The 19,475-nt window shown below is 38.3% G+C and overlaps 1 protein-coding gene across 6 annotated transcripts in view; it reads left to right on the top strand.

The window, feature by feature from the left end:
* The window catches only part of prpf40a (PRP40 pre-mRNA processing factor 40 homolog A), a 56,097-nt gene that overhangs the window by 10,698 nt on the left and 25,924 nt on the right, over positions 1 to 19,475 (top strand). For 4 of the 6 annotated variants that reach the window (XM_048534457.2, XM_048534456.2, XM_048534462.2 and 1 more), the window contains 9 exons: positions 118 to 140; positions 1,446 to 1,523; positions 2,654 to 2,764; positions 3,407 to 3,527; positions 5,850 to 5,877; positions 9,722 to 9,928; positions 10,250 to 10,361; positions 11,290 to 11,354; positions 15,679 to 15,843. In XM_048534457.2, the coding sequence (XP_048390414.1) occupies positions 118 to 140; positions 1,446 to 1,523; positions 2,654 to 2,764; positions 3,407 to 3,527; positions 5,850 to 5,877; positions 9,722 to 9,928; positions 10,250 to 10,361; positions 11,290 to 11,354; positions 15,679 to 15,843 (910 nt within the window). The remainder of the gene's footprint in view (positions 1 to 117; positions 141 to 1,445; positions 1,524 to 2,653; positions 2,765 to 3,406; positions 3,528 to 5,849; positions 5,878 to 9,721; positions 9,929 to 10,249; positions 10,362 to 11,289; positions 11,355 to 15,678; positions 15,844 to 19,475) is intronic. The other 2 variants (XM_048534460.2, XM_048534463.2) reach the window with 1 other exon arrangement.

Raw genomic sequence — 19,475 nt, 5'->3', positions numbered from 1 at the left:
ATATTAGATCTAAAAATGCTTTGTTTAGATGTATTGCTCCCTTATACAACATAGTGTAAAATTGATCTCAAACAAGCCAGTGTTTATTCTGATTTCTCACCACGTTTTTTTTTCCAGCTTCCCCAGCCACTATAGTTCAGGTGAGTGTCTATGCATGGCTGCTGTGTTTTCCTGTAACCTTTTTAAATTCCTGCTGCTTTTCCCAACCATTATTTAGTTCATTAAAAAGTTACTTTCTGTCAATACAAATGATTTTTTCTCATGCCCCCTTTCACTTTACCAAGACACCTGCAGTTTGTTTAGTGTAATTATTGTAACATGAAGGGTTTTATTGTTCAACTTGGACCATGCCTCGGGGAAAAAAGTTAGTTTTCCATAATTTGGAAATGTGCATTCAGTTGTTTTTCCATTAATTTTGGAAGTATTGTTTGGAAACAGTATCAAGCGTATATAATAAATCATGTCTATTATACATTTTGAGACACACTGGGCATATAAATTTCTGTCATTGGCTTATTTTAAATCTCTAGCTGACTGAAAGACCTGCATCAAAGTAATTACCTTTTAATTGACCCCAAGACAAAACAGCTATTGGATCTTTTGATCTTAGTGATACACTAAATTTTGCAGAACACAGCTGTGCACGTATACTGTACATTATGGGGCAGGATATTCTTATAAATTAAAAGCAAAAGAGAGTGAGAATGCTGTAATTCAGAAGCAAAAACGGAAATTTCTGAAGTTCAACAGGCTGGCAGCATCTATTGGAGAGAAATCAGCACTAAAATTTTTGATCGAGTGACCTTTCTCAGAACTCAGGTCTGAGGTATGGTCACTCAACCCAAAATGTTAACTCAGATTTCTCTCCACAGATGCTGCCAAATGTGTTGAGCTTTTCTGGCAATTTCTGTTTTGTATTCTTTTAAATTCATGTGTCTGCGAGCATACTGCTGGTTCTTTTAAGCTTCATCAGTAATTTATTATTTTTTAAATGATAATTTGGCATCTCTTTTTGAGTTCCCCATTAATATTTCTTGTTTTGTTACATTCACTATTGCCTTGTTCATCAAAATGCATTCAAAACTGCATTTATTGGATGTTGTGATATAATCTTTGATTTTGTTTTCGGTTAGTTGCTGATGATTTTATGCTGTAATATTCCCAGATTAGTTACTTCATTTTCTCTGTCCTATTCAATTATGTGATTCAACATAAAATTGAAACACAGTCTATGAAATATTGTGGCTGTGTGAGAAACTTGTGATAATTGGTGTAGTACCAAATTCAATCTAATTCTTCTTTCCTCATCATTTTAAGTTTTACCTTTTTGTGAAAAAAGAGAGATTGAATTTTAGCTTCTAGATTCACAAATCTATGCAATAAAGAATATTTTCGAAAGGATCTTTTGATTTTATTGGAAAGCCTAAGGAACTGATGTTTTTCAGGTTACAAATCCTACAGTTTCTAGCGTTCAGCAAATTGCTACTACTAATGAATCTTCTGGAGAAGAGCAGATCAAAAAGGTATCCAGCTGTGACATATTTGAATTATCAGTAACTTCAGGTTTCCAAATTCCATTGAAAAAATTAATTATGATTTCTTGGGAAACAAAAATAAATACCAGCTTTTACCTATTTAACAGAATTTTAAAATAAATTAGTAAAATTACAACTTGGTTTAGAAATTGGATGTTGGAAAAAAAAGTATACTTGTACTCTATATAGCCCAAAGCCCTATCCAGCCAATAGGTTACTTTTGAGACATACTTGCTGTTTTAGGCAAACGTAACGTAAACTTCACCACAAATAGCAGTTAATCTGTTGTTAATAATGTTGAACAAGGGTTAAGTATTGACAGGATATTAGGAGAATTCTTATGCATCTTTGAATGATATGACATCTTTTCCATCCATGTGTGTTCTGGTACTGTACGACTACTGAAGTCTCCTCAGATTATGTGCTCAAGCCTTGAGAGCAAAAGGCCCAAGCTCAGATGTGAATAATACTATGTCATCAAGGCTGGTACCGTAGAGACAGACTGCTGGTAGTTTTTATTGTCATACGTATTTTTGAGTATTAAATATGTTGCTATTTGGGGCAGCTGCAAAGCTGTCTTTCTTGCTCCATCAGTAGACCTCTTGGTCAAGCCACAGAATTGTAAAATGAGTGATGTTAAGGAGTTTGCATTTGCACTCTTGCTCCATCTTGAAAATGGTTTTGAGAGGATGGGTGCTGTTATTGTAGTATAAAGTGAATATTGTAGGTGAATATGAAAACAAAACATTGGATGTTCAAATTTGAAATAGTAACAACACATGAGAAATGTTATGCAGGTCAGGCATGATCTGTGAAGAGACAAACACTTTGTATTTCAAGTCATTGACCTTGAAAATACCAATAAGAGGTCAGTAAACTGAAATGTAAATCTCCTTTTCTCTGCAAAGAGACTCCCCACTTCCAGCATTTTCTGTTTCATGGTTAATGTAGATAGCTGTCTAATTTGCAAACTGTTGAAACTTATTTACAGTTTCTCCCAAGTGTAAGTTTCCAATTGCCATAGAACAATGAATTTTTCTGATGATGTATCCGGTTGGTAGATTTTGTTTTCTTTCTATGATTGTCATTTTAATCTAATGTCATAACTGTTTTCTCAGAAATCTGTTTGGACTGAACACAAATCTCCAGATGGAAGAACATACTTCTACAATTCTGAGACAAAACAGTCCACGTGGGAGAAGCCCGATGAACTGAAATCACATGCAGAGGTTTGAGGAAATGATTTGGATATATCTAAACACAGGAAAATTGGTCATTGAAGTTATTTGAAAGGGTTGGCAAGGACTTTAAAAGGGTTTATTCTTCATAATTCCATGTAATTTTTCTGCAGATTCTTCTAAATATATTATTTTGCTTTCAAGTTCTTAAATACAAATGTTTCAATTTATTGAATGATTTTACATTATTAATTGGTTCATGACATGGGCATTGCTGGCACGGTCAGCATTTATTACCATCCTAATTGTTCGAGAGTGTGAAGGTAGACTGTTTGTTTGTTTGTTTTTTTTCTTACAACAGAATGCTTGCAGGGCCGTTAAGAGTCAATCATGTTGCCTTTCACCTGAGATTATTTATGAGATCTGCTGAGTAAGGGTGGTAGGTTTCCTTCCCTAAGGCATAAGTGTTAAACTGGTGCATTTTCATGACAATCTAGTAGTTTCATAGCCACTATTACTGACAGTAGCTTTTTATTTTATTTTTATTAATTTAACTTAAACTCACCCAGCCCGTGTGGTGAGATTTCAACTCATGTCTTTGGGTCAAGTGAGGAGAATGTCTTTTATAATGTTAAGTGATTAACCATTTATATGAATTGATATATTAATGTAAGAATGTTTTTATATTTTAAGCAATTATTATCAAAATGCCCTTGGAAAGAATATAAATCTGACACTGGGAAACCCTATTATTATAATTCTCAAACAAAAGAGTCTCGATGGACAAAACCCAAAGAATTGGAGGAACTAGAAGGTAAAATCATTAGTAGTTTCTATGGGAAACCACACCACATTTTAAAAATAAATAAATTTTTAAAAATAATGCTAATTTCAGTGATATTTTGCTTTTGATGGAAAAGACAAATAACCATAAGTTCATTTGCAGGTGAACTGATATGATTGGCTTAATATTATTGAAAAATAGTGGCTCAGGTAAAATACTGAGAATTCTTGCCTGATTAAAAGATTTCTTCTTTGCTTAGGAGCTCAACACTCACCTTTGGAGTTTGTTTACTGTTCCAGAGTGCTGTCATGTACGTTTAAAAGAAGTTCTGAATTTTCTGATTTCTTGTAGTTAAATCTTGAATTTTTACTGTCCATAGGATCATACAGCAGTCAGTCGATGTTCGAGACAACTAATTAGTTAGGGACAGCAGTTAAAAGTTGTAAAGGGCCAATCACATGGGGCCAAGATAAGAAATTGTATAATTTCAAGGGGTTATGGAGTAATGGCATTCTCTATTTCAGAGGGTTGTGGATGCTCCATCATAGAATGCATGCACGGTGGCTCAGTGGGTAGCACTGCTGCCTCACAGCGCCAGGGACATGAGTTTGATTCTAGTCTTGGGTGACTGCCTGTGTGGAGTTTGCGCGTTCTCCCTGTGTCTGCATAGGTTTCTCCTGGGTGCTGCGGTTTCCTTCCACAATCCAATGATGTGCAGTTAGGTGGATTGGCTATGCTAAATTATCCATGGTAGGGATAGGTTCTGGGCGGGATGCTCTTTGGAGGGTCAGTGTGGACTCAAGGGGCTGAATGGCCTGCTTCCATACTGTAGGGATTCTGTGATCTATGGTAGATTCTTGTTCTCAATGAAATTAAAGGATGTGGACCATGAGCAGGAAGGTGCAATTGAAACTGAAAATGTAATGTTCATATTGAATGGTGAGCACAGTCAACAGGCCTTATGATCTTCTCCTGTTTCTTTGTGTTCTTGTGTAATTTGTGGTGACAAAATATCTCTGGTGAGGGAAGGCAGGAATGAACACTAAATTGAAGTTCGTGGTCTTGGTTGATTCACACATCATTTTTCAGTTAAAAGAATAATTAGTTGAATAATACTTGGTGAGATTGCAAATAAAATTCCATTCTGGAAGAATAGGGGTGCTGAATGTTACTTAAGTGGAGGAAGCCTGCAAAAATCTACAGAACAGAAGGATTTGGGAGTCATATATAAACAACAAAATACAGCATCCGAGTTGAGCAGGTAATTGGGGAGGTGAATGGAATGTTGACCTTATTTCATTGCCTTTGAAATAAAAAGTAGGGACGTTTTACTAAAATTATGCAAGGCAGGAGTCAGACCACAACTGAAATATTATGAAGAGTTTTTGGGCCTCTTATCAAAAGAAAGACATCGTAAAGATTAAGTCACCTTGATCCTAGTAGACCATAGGGCAACTGTCTTTTTATATATAGAGAGAGAGAGAGAGAGAGAGAAAGATGACGGTTTACCCTGAGGGCCACCATGCCTCAGTTGAGTGGAGAGATTGAGAAGGAGAGTCCTTCAGCTTGTGGTGAAATTAAACCCATGCTCTTGCATTTATCTCTGCATTGCAAACCAGCTTCCTGCCAAGTGAGCTCACCAACCTTCATAATATACTTGTGTTGGAGGCAGTCCAGAGAAGGTTGGCTGATACCAGGTGCCGACAGACTGTATTATGAATGGGTGGAGTAGATTGACCTGGTGCTCATTGGGATATAGAAGAATGAGAGCTTACCTTATTGAAGTACACGAGGTTCTGCGAGGACTTGACAGTAGATGTGAAAAGCTTGTTTCCACTTGCAAAAAGAGTTTAGGATCTAAGGGCTTAATCCCAAATAATTTTTAATTTGATCAAATGAGTGCATTTTAATTTTTTAAAGAGTTAGTAGAAGTCAATTAAATTTATCACGGGAACACCTGAGGCAGCGTAGACTGTTTCCAACAGCTTGAAGTCCAGAACCAGGGGTTACAGTATGAGAATCTAGTGTAACAATGGACTGTTGAGTTAGATGATCAGCCATGATCATACTGATGGTGGAGCATGCTTGAAGAGTTGAATAGCCTGCTCCTGCTTCTATTTTGTATATTTCTATGTCTGCTACTTAGCAGTTACAGGTATCTGTGATTTGTGGTTAAAAACATCTGCTTTTAAAAGAAACAGTTTAGTTCACAGTGAATTAAATTCTTGAGCAGTTTTTGGTATCAAATATTGCACCATAATTTACTATGTGAATTAATAGCAAAAACAATCTCGCATACTTGGACAATTTTGAAAAATAAATAATCTGATGCTATTTTTACTCCTTCTGCAGAAATGATCAGAGCTGAGGAAGAAAATGGGTATGTTTTAATTGTTTTAAAATCTTAATGAAATTGATACAATTGGGAATTAATGTAACATTCTGCTTTTCAAAATGTGCAAATCCAGTGTTGATAGTTTTAATAACTCATTAAAAGGTTTGCATTAAATAGATTTTTTCATCATTCATTTATTTGTCCAAATTCAAGTGTTGGATTCTAATAAATGATTGGCTTCCGTTAGAATAGCTGAATTTCACACCTGCAGTTGTAGATTTCTTTGCAGAATTTCTGAAAAATTAAAGTTGCTTTTTTCAATTCAAGTAAAGTCTCACTTTGAGATAACAGGGTGTAGAGCTGGATGAACACAGCAGGCTAAGCAGCATCTGAGGAGCAGGAAGGCTGACATTTCAGGCCTCGATCCTTCTTCAGATTCTTCAGCATCTGCAGTTCTTACTATCTCTAAAGTCTCATTTTTATTATTTTCACTAAAAACCAGAAAAGACAGCTAACATTTTTCCCAAGTAGTCCAAATGGTAATTAAATAAAGCTAAGTGATCAGAAAGAGTAAGTAGCAATTTCAAAATCTTGCTGACAATTTTTCAGGAACCTAGTATAATGGGAAAAAATTGTAGTTATCAAATATGACATTGTGCGCATTCCCAGAAAGCAGTGCGAAAGTCGCTCACCACAACCTTCTCGGTATGCAGTAACGTTCACATCCTGCGAATGAAAAAATCAATTTTTGTGTTGAATGTAGAGCAGTCACAGTCATGGTGAGTGGCAGAGTATGTGCTAGGACTTTACAGCCTGCTCCTGTTCTTATTTCTTATATTCTTAATGTTTTCAAAATGCCTTTAAGATACGGATGAAATTACGGGAGAGAAACCCACAAATGTCTTCAGTGTCAATGTGAAAACCCTTATGTAACTCGATCTGCCTAAGTACAAGCTTCATATCTTCAGTCCTTAAAATTGTCCTGACCTTGTGTCGTGAAAAGGCATTGAAAAATGTTGGGAGTTGCATCTGGAAAATTTGTAATCCGTTTCTATTTACTGTGCTGTCGTTGGGCGAGTATGATATAGTTGTCATGTTGTCAATGCAGTTTTGTGTTTCTTTTTGAGCCCCATTGAAACTTAGAGTTCCTCCACTGCCTTTTGTGATTTCAGCTAAAGAAACTGGTGGGTGAGCAAGCATGCGTTCATCAGACCCTTTTGGGGTTCTTGAGCTCTCCAACTGAAGAACATACTGAGCCAGTTGTAGTTGCAGTTAGTTCTGTTGTGCAGTGTACAGTGTAATTCACCTAGATATAATTTCTATGTCGACCTCCTTTAGGCAATTGAAAAGAGCCTTGTCATCTGTTGGTTGGCCTCACCATTCTCCTCCTTTGCACATTTATAATGTGTTTGTGTCTATTATGGTGGGTGCAGTTGTTATTTCCATCTTACGCTTCACCTTGGCTATGAATATGGACTCCAGAGCATTTGTGTTGTATTGCTGCTTATCCGTGGCATAGATGACCTAAGAGATCAACTGCCACTGGTAGTGGGTTTTAGGTTCCTAATAAACCTTGAATCACTGCCCGGGGCTTTGCGTTGTTTTGGAAGACAAGAATGTCAGCTTTTTCTTTTTGCTCAAGGCCAGCGATGTCATGGTGCTACAGGAAATTTTCTGTAGTATAATCTTCATTTTTTGCATTGTTTTTATTTTCTCTCACTTCCTTGATCCACACCAAAAAAAATGCTGGAGCTGATCTTGTAAGCCTCTCAATGTAGTTTCTTGACTTGTGCAGCAATGTGGCTTCTTGGAAGTTCTACCATAAGAAATGAAAGTTTTTTTGGTGCCACCCACGTTGGTTCAGATCATTAGCAGTTAGCTTCCATCATTCCAGTGTATGATCTGACCAAAAAAATTGGTAAAGCTGTCCAGTTTTAACGATATTTTAATAAAATCTCTTGTTTTCTTGCTCAGCACATGAGAGATCATTTTGCAGCTAATCATCTGTCATTACTACTGTAACTGCTGCATCCTCACCACTAACCGTGCTTAATCAATCCAGTCATCCATTGTACAGGTTAGCTCCTTGTGTCCCAGCCCAGCACGGCAACTCCAATTCCTGCAGGATTGCCTTGGAGCTGGAAGCATTCTGTTTAACTTTCCTTAAAACACATTCACAGAGCTCTTTCAACGTTGGGATAGCCAGCCACTCTCATCTTCTGCCTTACCTGAGAGAATGCCAGTTTGTCAGACTGTTCTGACAATGGGTCACAAATCCCAGTGTTAACTTCTTATTGCTGTTGACAGATGCTCCTACACCTGCTAAGTTTCTCCAGCACTGGTTTTGTGTGTTTCACATCTCCAGCATCCACGTTTTAGTGTTCCAAGATGTTTGCCTTATATTCAAAATTTTTGAAAAACTTAAGGTGGCATCTCCCAATCTTTTCATCTGCTTTGTGCCACAATTTTCCACTTGTTTTCTTAATTTCTCTTTCTCTCCATTCAGCAGCATTTTTAACTTTCTTGTAGGATTAGTCATGCTCGAATGTCCTTTCACAGGATGATCTTGATGTCAAATGATGGCTTGTCCAGAGATCCGTGATTTGGTGTTTTTTGTCCCCTCCCTCTGCTTCCATTATAATCATAATACTACCCCAAGTAACCAATCAGAGCAATGTACTGATAATCAAGCTCAACTATGCCAGTTGTTCGAGTATTGTAAATGTGTTGAATCTTCAATCATCAGAATGGTCAGTTGTTTCTCTCTTGCTCTATTTTCTAAGAATAGACTTTCACCAGGCTGCTTTAGTGACCTCCATATAACGCACCTTAGCATTTCAGAATAGTCTGGAGTTAGAATTGTAAACTCTTAACTCAAACATTGATACACTGAGCACAACACAAAAGGATAATAGTCTCTGCAGAGAGGAGTTTTTTTTCGTAAAGACCATTAGTAGGGAAAGTGTTCCCCATTAGACCAAGGGTTAGGAAAACAAAGAAGAGAATGTCATGGCTTCTCACGAGTCCACTGGGTTTCCTGTTGATGAAAAGTAATTGATGTTGGCCCAAACCAATAGCTGATCCTTATTTTGGATCGGAACCAAGATGGATACGAGTCTTTGGAAAGTGGCCACGATTCCACTTTTTCAGGGCCTATAATATAATCAAAAACAGGTTTTCCAGCTAATAAGAGCCATAAATCCCATATTTACCCGCTTACAAACCTTTATTCAAGTTGGTAAAATTCTATCTGTTGATTTCATTTTCCAATAAGTCACAAAGTAAACCCTTTTTAATCTGAAACATGACCAAGCAATTCCATATCTTCCCATTTGTGTCTCAGTCCTTAAATACAGATATGCATTCCAACAGTGATTTTTTTTGACAAGCTTGCAAAAGTTCCAGACTGATCATATTGGACTAGCTGAACTTTGGCTTATCATGGCTGTCACTATATTGAATTTTCCATTTAATCAGTGGGAATGACTGACAACTTTGGCACAGCTGGAATCCCTCTGTCCGATTTTGATTCATTGTAATTCTGCTGCAATACTACAATACATTTAATTCTGTGCTACCATACTAGGCAGTCATTCAAACTCAATGTCTCAGGAATTGAGTTCCTGATTTTAGTTAGGGATAATTGAATGCCGAAATTTGATGTATGTTTGGTTTGTCCACTTGTATACGACTATGCTAAAGCTGCCATGTACTGACTCGCTGATAGGAAGTTATTTGAAAGTATTTTGTCATTAAAAATTCTGTAATTGTAAAGCATCAGCTTTCAGCAACAATTCAGTCATTGAATTAATCTGCAAAAGGTAAAATCTGTAAAAATCAAAACATATCTATTTCATGGATTTTGATCTACATTTCACAATTTCAACAGTGTTAAGGAAGCGTCTCTGTCCACTGTGTCAACTTCTGTTCAAGAGGCAACAACGACCACCCCAGTGGAGGTTACTGAGAATGAAATTACAACCACTGAAGATCATGAAAAGGAACAAACAACAGCTGTTGAGCAGTCTGAACCTGAACCTGTAGAGACCATTTCTCAGCCAGTAGAAGAAGTAACAAAGCAAGAAATCCAAGAAAAGTATGTTTTAATTTGCTCCGCATGACAGAAATGTAGCTGAATTGTCTAATATTTTTAGTGTATTATTTTAAAAAATGATTGAAATGATTTATGATCCAAATTAATTTTCCATTTAATTTTTTGAATTCACTCATATGCCTGATGTTATCTCAATGGCTGGTTTGAATTCTATTATTAATATAAAGCTTTTTGTTCAGTTTATAAATATTTAATGTGAAATGTTTAATAAAAATAATTACTTGAGCTAATTCCGCCATGCTTCAAGAATTATTAACAACTAATCTGAGTGTTTTATTTCAATTTCTTTTAACATTTTCTCAGTGATATTCCAAAAAAGGAGGAGGAAGTGAAAAAAGAACCAGTGAGGAAGACCTATACCTGGAACACAAAAGAGGAGGCAAAACATGCATTTAAAGAGCTATTGAAGGAAAAGGTATTTACTGAGAAATGGAAATTTGATCACTTTGCATATTAGATTTCTGCAACATTTCCAAACTTTTATGAAATAAAGCAAAGATTTCCCAAAGATCGACAAATCTTTCCCGTATTTATGCAATTTTCTTCTAAAAGTTATCACTAAGTCTGCTTCCAATACCTTTGCAAACAGTGCATTCTCATCAGAACTTGCAATATTTAAAAAAAAACTCATCAGTTCCTGTCCACCCCACAAGTTTCTTTGTCAGTTATCTTAAATGTGTTTCCTTTGACTCCCAACCCAACATACTGAAGAGGATAATACACCATGAGCGAGAATACAGGATATTAGCTTAGAGGAAGTAGAAGTGATTTGCCGTCACACCTGGAAGGAGTATTTGGGTACCAGAGAAGGAGAGCAGGTAACAGGAGTGATGCATTTCCTGTTAGAAAATGGGACACATCAGTCAAGGTTTAGATCTTTCACGTAGCCATGAGGAATTTCAGCTGAACAAATAGGAGGACTTGTTCGAATTTAAACAACGTATAGTTGAGAATTAAAAACCTGGAGGAAGTAGTTAAGACGTGAGAGAAGCAGAGTATGAAATGTACAATATATTCAACTGTGATAGAGGGTTTGTACGTTTTTTTTCTAATTCAGTCGTTCACGGAACGTGGACGTTTCTGACCAGGCACTTGAATCTGAGGATGTGGCAAGGATTCGCTTCATGGATGGCCTAAAACTGGATGAATAGATTCCCTTATTTGTTTTTTTTTCCAATTGTAATTATACCGTAGCAAGCAGTTGGGAAAGGGTAAGATTATAGGCTAAAAGTAATGTCTTTGGTAGGATCTAAGTTTTTATTCCAATTGAATTTGTTTTTGGTCAGACTTGCAACTTGAGGAAAGCATTTGCATTTAATCCTACATGTTATCTCTTACTTTAGGGTGTTCAGTCAAATGCCTCATGGGAACAAGCAATGAAAATGATTATAAATGATCCTAGGTATAGGTAAGTTTCAAGACTTTTCTGTTTAATCTTCTGTGACCCTTTGCTCAATGTAAACTTTAAGGAATTATTTACCTTTGTTTTAAACAAGTATGTAACTAAATGAAAACAAAGCTATATTGCTCTTGCAGTGGAATTTTTTTTGAAAGGCTCAACAAAAAGATGCCAAGAGAAAATAATAATATGGACATAACTTTGTGAACTCCTGAGATCTCTGTCCTGTGCTACCTGCAAAGTACTAATGATCTTGATATAGTTGTGTTCTTGCAATGGGTTAAAATTGATGTTTCTTCATTTTACTCAGTTGGGGGTCCTGCTAGCATAAATTGTCTTTCTGTGCTGATTGTTGTACTATGTAGGACTTTAGAGACCCCAAACATGGAAGAAAATCTTTGGTTTGTGACCATTTTGCATGGAGTTTTGTTGCCCACCTGGATGCAGTCAGCATGTTCTGGAGTTTTATAGCTTCCAAGAACAAATTCTGGAAAAAGCTATGCATTACTGTACCAGCTGGTATATATTTGTTGCTTTTCTCCCATTCTCTATTGCTTGTCTCTGGTCTTTTTCCAGCTAATAGAGGCCAATGCACTCCGAACGTTACCAATAACCCTTGATGTCCGAATGATATTGCTCTTGGACTGCATTCTCCAGTGTGTATATTTAGTAATCTCTGATTTAGGTCTGCATTAAGAGCTGTAATGTGTTCTTTGGTGACCTAAACTGCTGTCTAGAACAGAATGCTGTCAGCCTGTGCAATGAGGCAGTTGGATGGTGGCAGAATTTGCTGCACTGATGCACCTTCAGTTCCACATACCTGTCTGCAGCTGCTGGTCTGCCCGAGACGTTTTGATGTAATCCCTGACTGCCATTGTTGCTGGGTTCCCTCCTGGTTTAGGTTTAATGGGTGCTTAGTCTTCATCAGTCCTCCGAATGTCACTGCTCCAAGCTTCTGGGACGGGCAGGTGTTTCTCCACAGGAATCATGGGGCGGCTACTGGAACCTTGCAGACAAAAAAAGAGTGATACCACAGCCAGTGATTAGAAATAACGTACAATGATTAAGAGTGACTGTGAGGTTAATGTCATCATAGTTGCTATGGAACAGACCTGGTACTTGCTCATTTGGTGGGCATGCATGTTTTGGTGATAACAAGGTATAGAGCTGGATGAACACAGTAGGCCAGGGTCTAGGCCGGAAATGTCAGCTTGCCTTGCTGTGTTCACCCAGCTCTACACCTTGTTATCTCGGATTCTTCAGCATCTGCAGTTCCTAATATCATGGATGTTTTGGTGCTGTTTTATGGGGACTAGGATTCTCTTCTCGTAGTTGGGGAGGACGCTTTGAGGATACTTCTCCACCTGTACGACTGCTCAGTTATAGGCTGCCTTCCCCTGTGTGAGAAAAAGACAGACAATGAGTGAGGTGACACTGGGTGGCACAACTGTTGGTGGTGCATGTGGGGAAAAGTTGATGAGGTGTACTGAAGGACTTAGGAGGCCGCAGAGAGGGCATACAGTGTTATTGGTGTGTGAGGTTGGGTAGGAGGAAGCCAGCCTGGGAAGGTGTTGCATGGAAGTGGCAGGGCATGAGACCTGGTGGGAGTTAGACGCAGTAGCAGCAATGGAATAAGTGTGAGGTGGTGGGGAGAAGAGTGTGACACTTAACTGGTGGAGCGGGTGGGGTAATTGTCTACATTGCTGGCATATCTCTATGCCCTGGAGATGGCACAAACTCAAGGCAACATCGGACCAGGCTTGCAAGGCCTAATGATGTAACATCCTCCACTCTTTGTCCAAGAAGAGGACTCTCCCAATCCACCAGATTCCTGTCCCTGTCAGAGAAGTGCAGTGTCATCTTTCACTTCTTAGACATGTTCAAGCTTTGTCCTGATTGAGCAGGTAAATTTCAGAATGCTACTGTTCATCTAGGTGCACAATGGGTTTTTAAGGATGGCATGGGTGTAAGGATTCCTACTGTTAGAGCAGTTATCTGCTGAGTTGCAAGTTTTGTTTCTGATTGATTTCTGCTGATCTTTGTAGCTTTTATAAGAACTCTTGTGGTTTCTAGAGTTTTTCAGATTTTTCCAAAGACTGCAGGGTGTCATATAACAGGAGCTGAAGAACTTTGACCTGCCTTCAAGGATTCTGCACAAACTACTTCTTAGACATAGGTGTCATCATTGATACTCTATAACTCTTGAACTATAACGTGATAGGGAAAATAAGCAGGAGTGACCCTGGACAGGATATGCTGCTGGAAGGAGGAGAAAGAGAGAGAGGTACTCTCACCAAGAAGCCATATTCACCCGGGAAATTCAGGGAGCAAATTTCCCATCTGATCATCGTGTTAAGATTTCAGATTTCTTTCCTTCTTGAGACTTTCTCTTCACTGAAATCTATAATTTGCTGACACCAAGCTCTGAAGTCAATGGCTGCATTGCCCATGGCCACAAAGAAGATTGGACTGCAGTGTGCTGCACAACCTTCCCTTCATGAGATCTAATCCTTGCTGCCAGCTTCATAGTGACCAGCTGAGTACAAGGAGGAAGAGGAAAGGAGCAGACAACCAACATGACCCCTTTCTAACTGGGCTGCTGACTAATGAAGTTGGTAGATTTTTGGATTGTATCAAGTTGTGGGATCAGTCAGGATGGACAGTTAAGGTCGAAGATTAACCATATTCTTACTGAATGGTAGAGTAAGCCAATGGGAGTGTAAGACCTATCTTGCTCTAATTTCTGATGCCCCCGTGTTCTTTTGCGAACTTCTCAAAGGCATGCAGTGTCAGTATTTGAGCTGGTGGCTGGAAGTGTCAGAATGAGAGCCTGTATTTCTATTCAGCGCTGCTTTCCTGCTCTCTCTTTTTTTTGCCCCCCTCCATTGCCTTTCTACTGGAGCTGACCAGTTTACCATTTTTGGATATCTGAAGTGAGAATTCAATATGAATGGGCTTGTGGTAATGGAAGCGTAGGAGAAAGGGGTACGCAATTGTATATTTTTGCAGCTTATAAATCCAAAGAGGTTGTGGGAAAATGGAAATGTAATGGTGGGAATGAGGGTTAATTAGAAGGATATTGTCATCTTCGGTAGCTTTAATTTATAAGGACATCCATTGGTACATGTGCATGCAGTTATGTCTTTTCCCTGGAGGTTGCTTACGGCTGCCTCAGGTTTCCTTCTACCTTGCAGGGCAAGGTCACTCATACCCAATCTGTGAGCTGTGATTTATTGCGGTTATTGGTCAGTGAACCATGGAAATTTGCATTCTGCAGATGTGCAGTTAGTGTGATATTGTGTGAGAAGGTAAATTTAGTTGTGTAAGGTATTTGAACCTGTGGCAGTATATTGAGCACTTTGGAGCTTGACTGCTGACATTGACCACAATGCCTATCTGCTCCCATTGATTTGGCACAATTTGTCAGGGGGATCTTATTGATTCCTCTGGACTTTGGATCTCCCTCCTCCTGATGCCTCCTTCACCAATACATCTAGCTTTGCATCAGAGAACTTGAGTACATTTTCTCTTCTGTTACCTCATAATTTCTTCTTCTTGCTTAATTCTCTTCCACAAACAGTTCCAGAGTCTGCTCAAAACAGGTACAGGTTGGCTTTTAACATGTAGCCCTGCTCCCATGCAGCAATCATATAAACTTGTGAACAGCACCAAGTGTCATGCTTCCTGCACCAATCATAATGGGTATTATTTATACCAGATTGTGATCCCATGACCATTTTAATAAGTCAGTCTCTGCCAGTTGACTGTACAATCATTAAACACTCATGGTTGTAACTAAGAGTACTTTCCTTTCAGTATGCTTTGCCTGGTACTGATGACTTAAGCATATTAATAAAGAATACAGAGATTACTAAACCAGGCAGGAATGGTATTCGATGTGCCAAATGTCATGGACAAAATCTAATCTCAAAATTTTGATGGAAGAGTGTCATAAACAACATGAATCACCCATCGTCATGGTATTACTGTTGGATGTTTTCAAAAAAAACTACAAACCTTCACATGCTGAACACAACAGCACCTCAACTCATTTGTTTTCTTCACTGTAAGAGGTTTTATGCATCAAAATGTGTCCTGGTCTCCGTTATCAAAACCTTTGCCAATTTATTAATTTGTAAACAAGAGCTGCTTTATAATTTTGGCGGTAGGAATCACTATTTTACTGTTAATGGGAGAAAATAATGAAGTGTGCTCTGCATTATTTTGCAATCTTGGTGAACTGGCTTACTAAATCTATTGGGGTTTTTTTTGTACTTAGTTATTTCACCAATGTTTGCTGATTGTAATTAATCATATTCTTTGAACTATGCAGTGCATTACCAAAACTTAGTGAAAAGAAGCAAGCATTTAATGCGTATAAAATACAAACCGAGAAAGAGGAAAAGGAAGAAGCCAGACTCCGCTATAAAGAAGCAAAAGAAAACTTTCAGCGATTTCTTGAAAACCATGAGAAAATGACATCTACTACCAGATACAGGTACAGTTACTTCTATCAGGACTATGTGAACAATTTAACAGTTGTAAGTTTAATGGTAATCTTAGTTTGATTTTATTCCTAAAATACTGATCTCCTAAACTGAAAAAGGTTCTTCTGTATAAGTTCTGTTTTGTAATCTTGTACAAACCTCATAGTTGGCGATCCTCTTGGAAGGAATGATCACAGTATGGTTGAATTTAGAGTACAGATGGAGAGTGTGAAGATAAAATCCAATACCAGGGTTCTGTGCTTGATCAAGGGTGCTACAATCGGATGAGGGAGGACTTGATTGTAGAGTCAAAACAAAGATTTTATGGTGGGACAGTTGACGAACAGTGGAGGACTTTCAAAGCCATTTTACAAAGTGCTCAGCAAAAGTATATTCCAGTGAAAAGGAAGGACTGTAAAAAAAGGGGTAATCTGTCATGGGTGTCTTAGGAAATAAGGAAATCTATCAAATTGAAAGAGAAGGCATACAAAGTGGCCAAAACAGCTTGAAACTAGAAGATTGGGAAAACTTTAAAGGTCTACAAGAAAGCCACAAAAAGAGCTATAAAGAAAAGTAAAATAAAACATAGAAAAAACTAGCATAGAATATAAAGACAGATAGCCACTCTTTCATTTTATATATTTATAGAAACTTTTGCTAAAGTAAACGTTGGCCCTTCAAAGGATGAGGAGGGGAATTTAGTTACGGGATATGTTGAAATGGCGGAGGCATTGAACAGGTATTTTGTATCCGTCTTCACAGTGTAGGACACTAATAACGTGCCAGTAATTGACAAAGAAATGCAGGTAGGTGAGGACCTGGAAACTGTCATTATTATGGAAGAGGTAGTGTTGGGCAAGCTAATAGAGCTAAGGATTGATAAGTCACCTGGCCCTGATGGAATGCATCCCAGGATACTAAAAGAGATGGCGGGAGGAATAGCAGGTACACTGGTGGCAATTTTCTAAAATTCGCTGGACTCAGGCGCAGTCCCAGCAGATTAGAAATCAGCAAATGTGATGCCACTTTTTAAAAAGGGAGGTAGACAAAAAGATGGGGAACTATAGACCGGTTAGCTTAACCTCTAGTGGGGAAGATGCTTGAGTGTATTATTAAAGAAGAAATAGCAAGGCAGCTCGATCGAAATTGTCCCGTTGGGCAGACGCAGTATGAGTTCATGAAGGGCAGGTCATGCTTGACGAATCTTTGGAATTCTATGAAGACATTACAAGCCAGGTGGACAGTGGGGACCCAGTGATTGTGGTGTACCTAGATTTCCAAAAGGCCTTCGACAAGGTGCCACACTAGAGGCTGCTGCATAAGATAAGGATGCACGGTGTTCGGGGTAAAGTATTAGCATGGATAGAGGATGACTAACAAGAAGCAAAGAGTGGGGATAAATGAGTGCTATTCTGGCTGGCAATCAGTGACTAGTGGTGTGCCTCAGGGATCGATGCTGGGACCGTAATTATTTACAATTTATATAGATGATTTGGTGTTTGGGGCCACTTGTAGAGTGTCAAAGTTTGCAGATGACACTAGAATAAGTGGCAGAGCAAAGTGTGCAGAGGACTGTGAAACTTTGCAGAGGAACATAGATACATTGAGTGAGTGGGCAAAGGTCTGGCAGATGGAATACAATGTAAATAAATGTGACATCATACATTTTGATAGGAGTAGTAGTAAAAAGGATTATTCCTTGAATGGTAAAATGTTGCAGCATGCTGCTATGCAGAGGGACCTGGGTGTCCTTGTGCATGAATCACAGAAGGTTGGTCAGCAGGTATAACAAGTAATTAGGAAGGCAAATGGAATTTTGCCCTTCATTGCTAAAGGGAATGAGTTTAAAAGCAGAGAGATTATGTTGCAGCTGTACAAGGTGCTGGTGAGGTCACACCTGGAGTACTGTGAGCAGTTTTGTTCTCCTTACTTGAGAAGGGTTGTACTGGCACTGGAGGGGGTGCAGAGGAGGTTCACTAGCTTAATTCAGGAGTTGAGGGGATTGGCTTATGAGGAGAGACTGAGTAGATTGGGATCATATTGGAATTCAGAAGATTAAGGGGGGATCTTATAGAAACGTATCTATTCCCTTCATAATTTTATAAGATAGAAGTAGAAAGGATGTTCCCACTGTCAGGTGAAGCTAGGACAAGAGGGCATAGTCTCAAGATTAGAGGGAGCACACTTAGGACTGAATTGAGAAGGAACTTCCTCATTCAGAGGGTTGTTAATCTATGGAATTCCTTGCCCAGTGAGGTAGTTGACGCTGCTTCAGTAAACGTTTTTAAAGCTAAGATACAATTTTTTTGAATGATAAAGGAATTAGGGGATACGGTGAGAACACGGATAAGTGGATCTGAGTCTGCAAAAAGATCAGCCATGATCTTATTGAATGGCGGAGCAGGCTCGAAGGGCTGGACAGCCTCCTCCTGCTCCTAGTTCTTATGTTCTAAAGAAGGTTTTTATTGTTCTTAATTTATCATGACATCTTCATGGTCAATTATTTATTTTTGAGTTTGAGAAATTTTGGAGTAGTCTGGGCTTGGAGGAGAAACAGTGGACCCCAAACCTGCTGCTGAACTCCTCAGGCCTGGAAGATTTGAAAATTGTTATTCGTGGATGCAAGTGAAGATTGGGGATTTATAACTTTGGCGCAGAGTGAATTAACTAGACTTTTTTTTATTGATTTGTCAAGTCAAAAGTGCAAGATCACTAAATTTGTGGACTGAAAAGGAAAACGTAAAGTTGGTTGACTTGCTTATCCAGCAAGAATAAAAACCACAGAATTGTTTGCTAAGTTAAAATTTGCAACCCAGGTGAGGAAAATGGGCAGATTACAGCATGAGTGTGGGATGGTGGAGGGGAAGTCTCTCTCTTTCTCTCCAGAAAATATGGAAATTTGGATGAAGTGCATGTAGAATATTTTTACAATATTTTAATGAAGATTTTCTTCTCCTGTATTAGACATTGATTTATATTACAGTGAACTTTAATTATGTGCTGAACGCCACTATGCTGCATTTTTTTGAATCATGTTAATTTTTGAGGATCTTAAAATATTTATCTAAGAAATATTTCATGGAATATGAGTATTGCTGACAAAGCCAGCATTTAAGTCAAGTAATTTTCAATTCCGTGTTCCCATTTCTTGACTATGTGTTTATTGATACCAGCAAAGCTCCCTCTTTGCTAAAAGTGCACTGTTGGAGCATGGAGCCTAATGCATTTGATGTTTATTCTGTCACCTTCTCTAGTAATTCAGTATTACTTTCCTCCTCTTTCTACACCCAATTTTACAACAAATTTACCCATTCTAATTTGTTTACTTCTCCAGTTTTCACATTAATTTAACAGTACTGAAATCCAATTGGCTCTGGGTATGTATAGTTGCATACCCCGGTCAGTCAAATTCTAGATGCTCTAAAGAGGCCACAACACATTTTCCATTTCAACCTTGCAGCTGTGGAAAATACTGACCACCTGTTGTCCTGTCAGTCAGTCTTTGGGCTATTGTGTTCTTTTAAACTTTGGATGTTTTCCTCCCGGCACTCTTGATTTTCTCCTGATCTTTTCTCAAGTATTGTTCCTTAAATATAGGTTACAGATCCATGGGTACTGGTTATTCTTAGTGGTCATGGTTGAG

The sequence above is a fragment of the Stegostoma tigrinum genome, chromosome 7, assembly GCF_030684315.1.
Source record: "Stegostoma tigrinum isolate sSteTig4 chromosome 7, sSteTig4.hap1, whole genome shotgun sequence".
Taxonomy (NCBI): Eukaryota; Metazoa; Chordata; class Chondrichthyes; order Orectolobiformes; family Stegostomatidae; genus Stegostoma; species Stegostoma tigrinum.
Note: the sequence above shows the minus strand (reverse complement) of the source record. Positions and strands in the feature narration are given on the sequence as shown.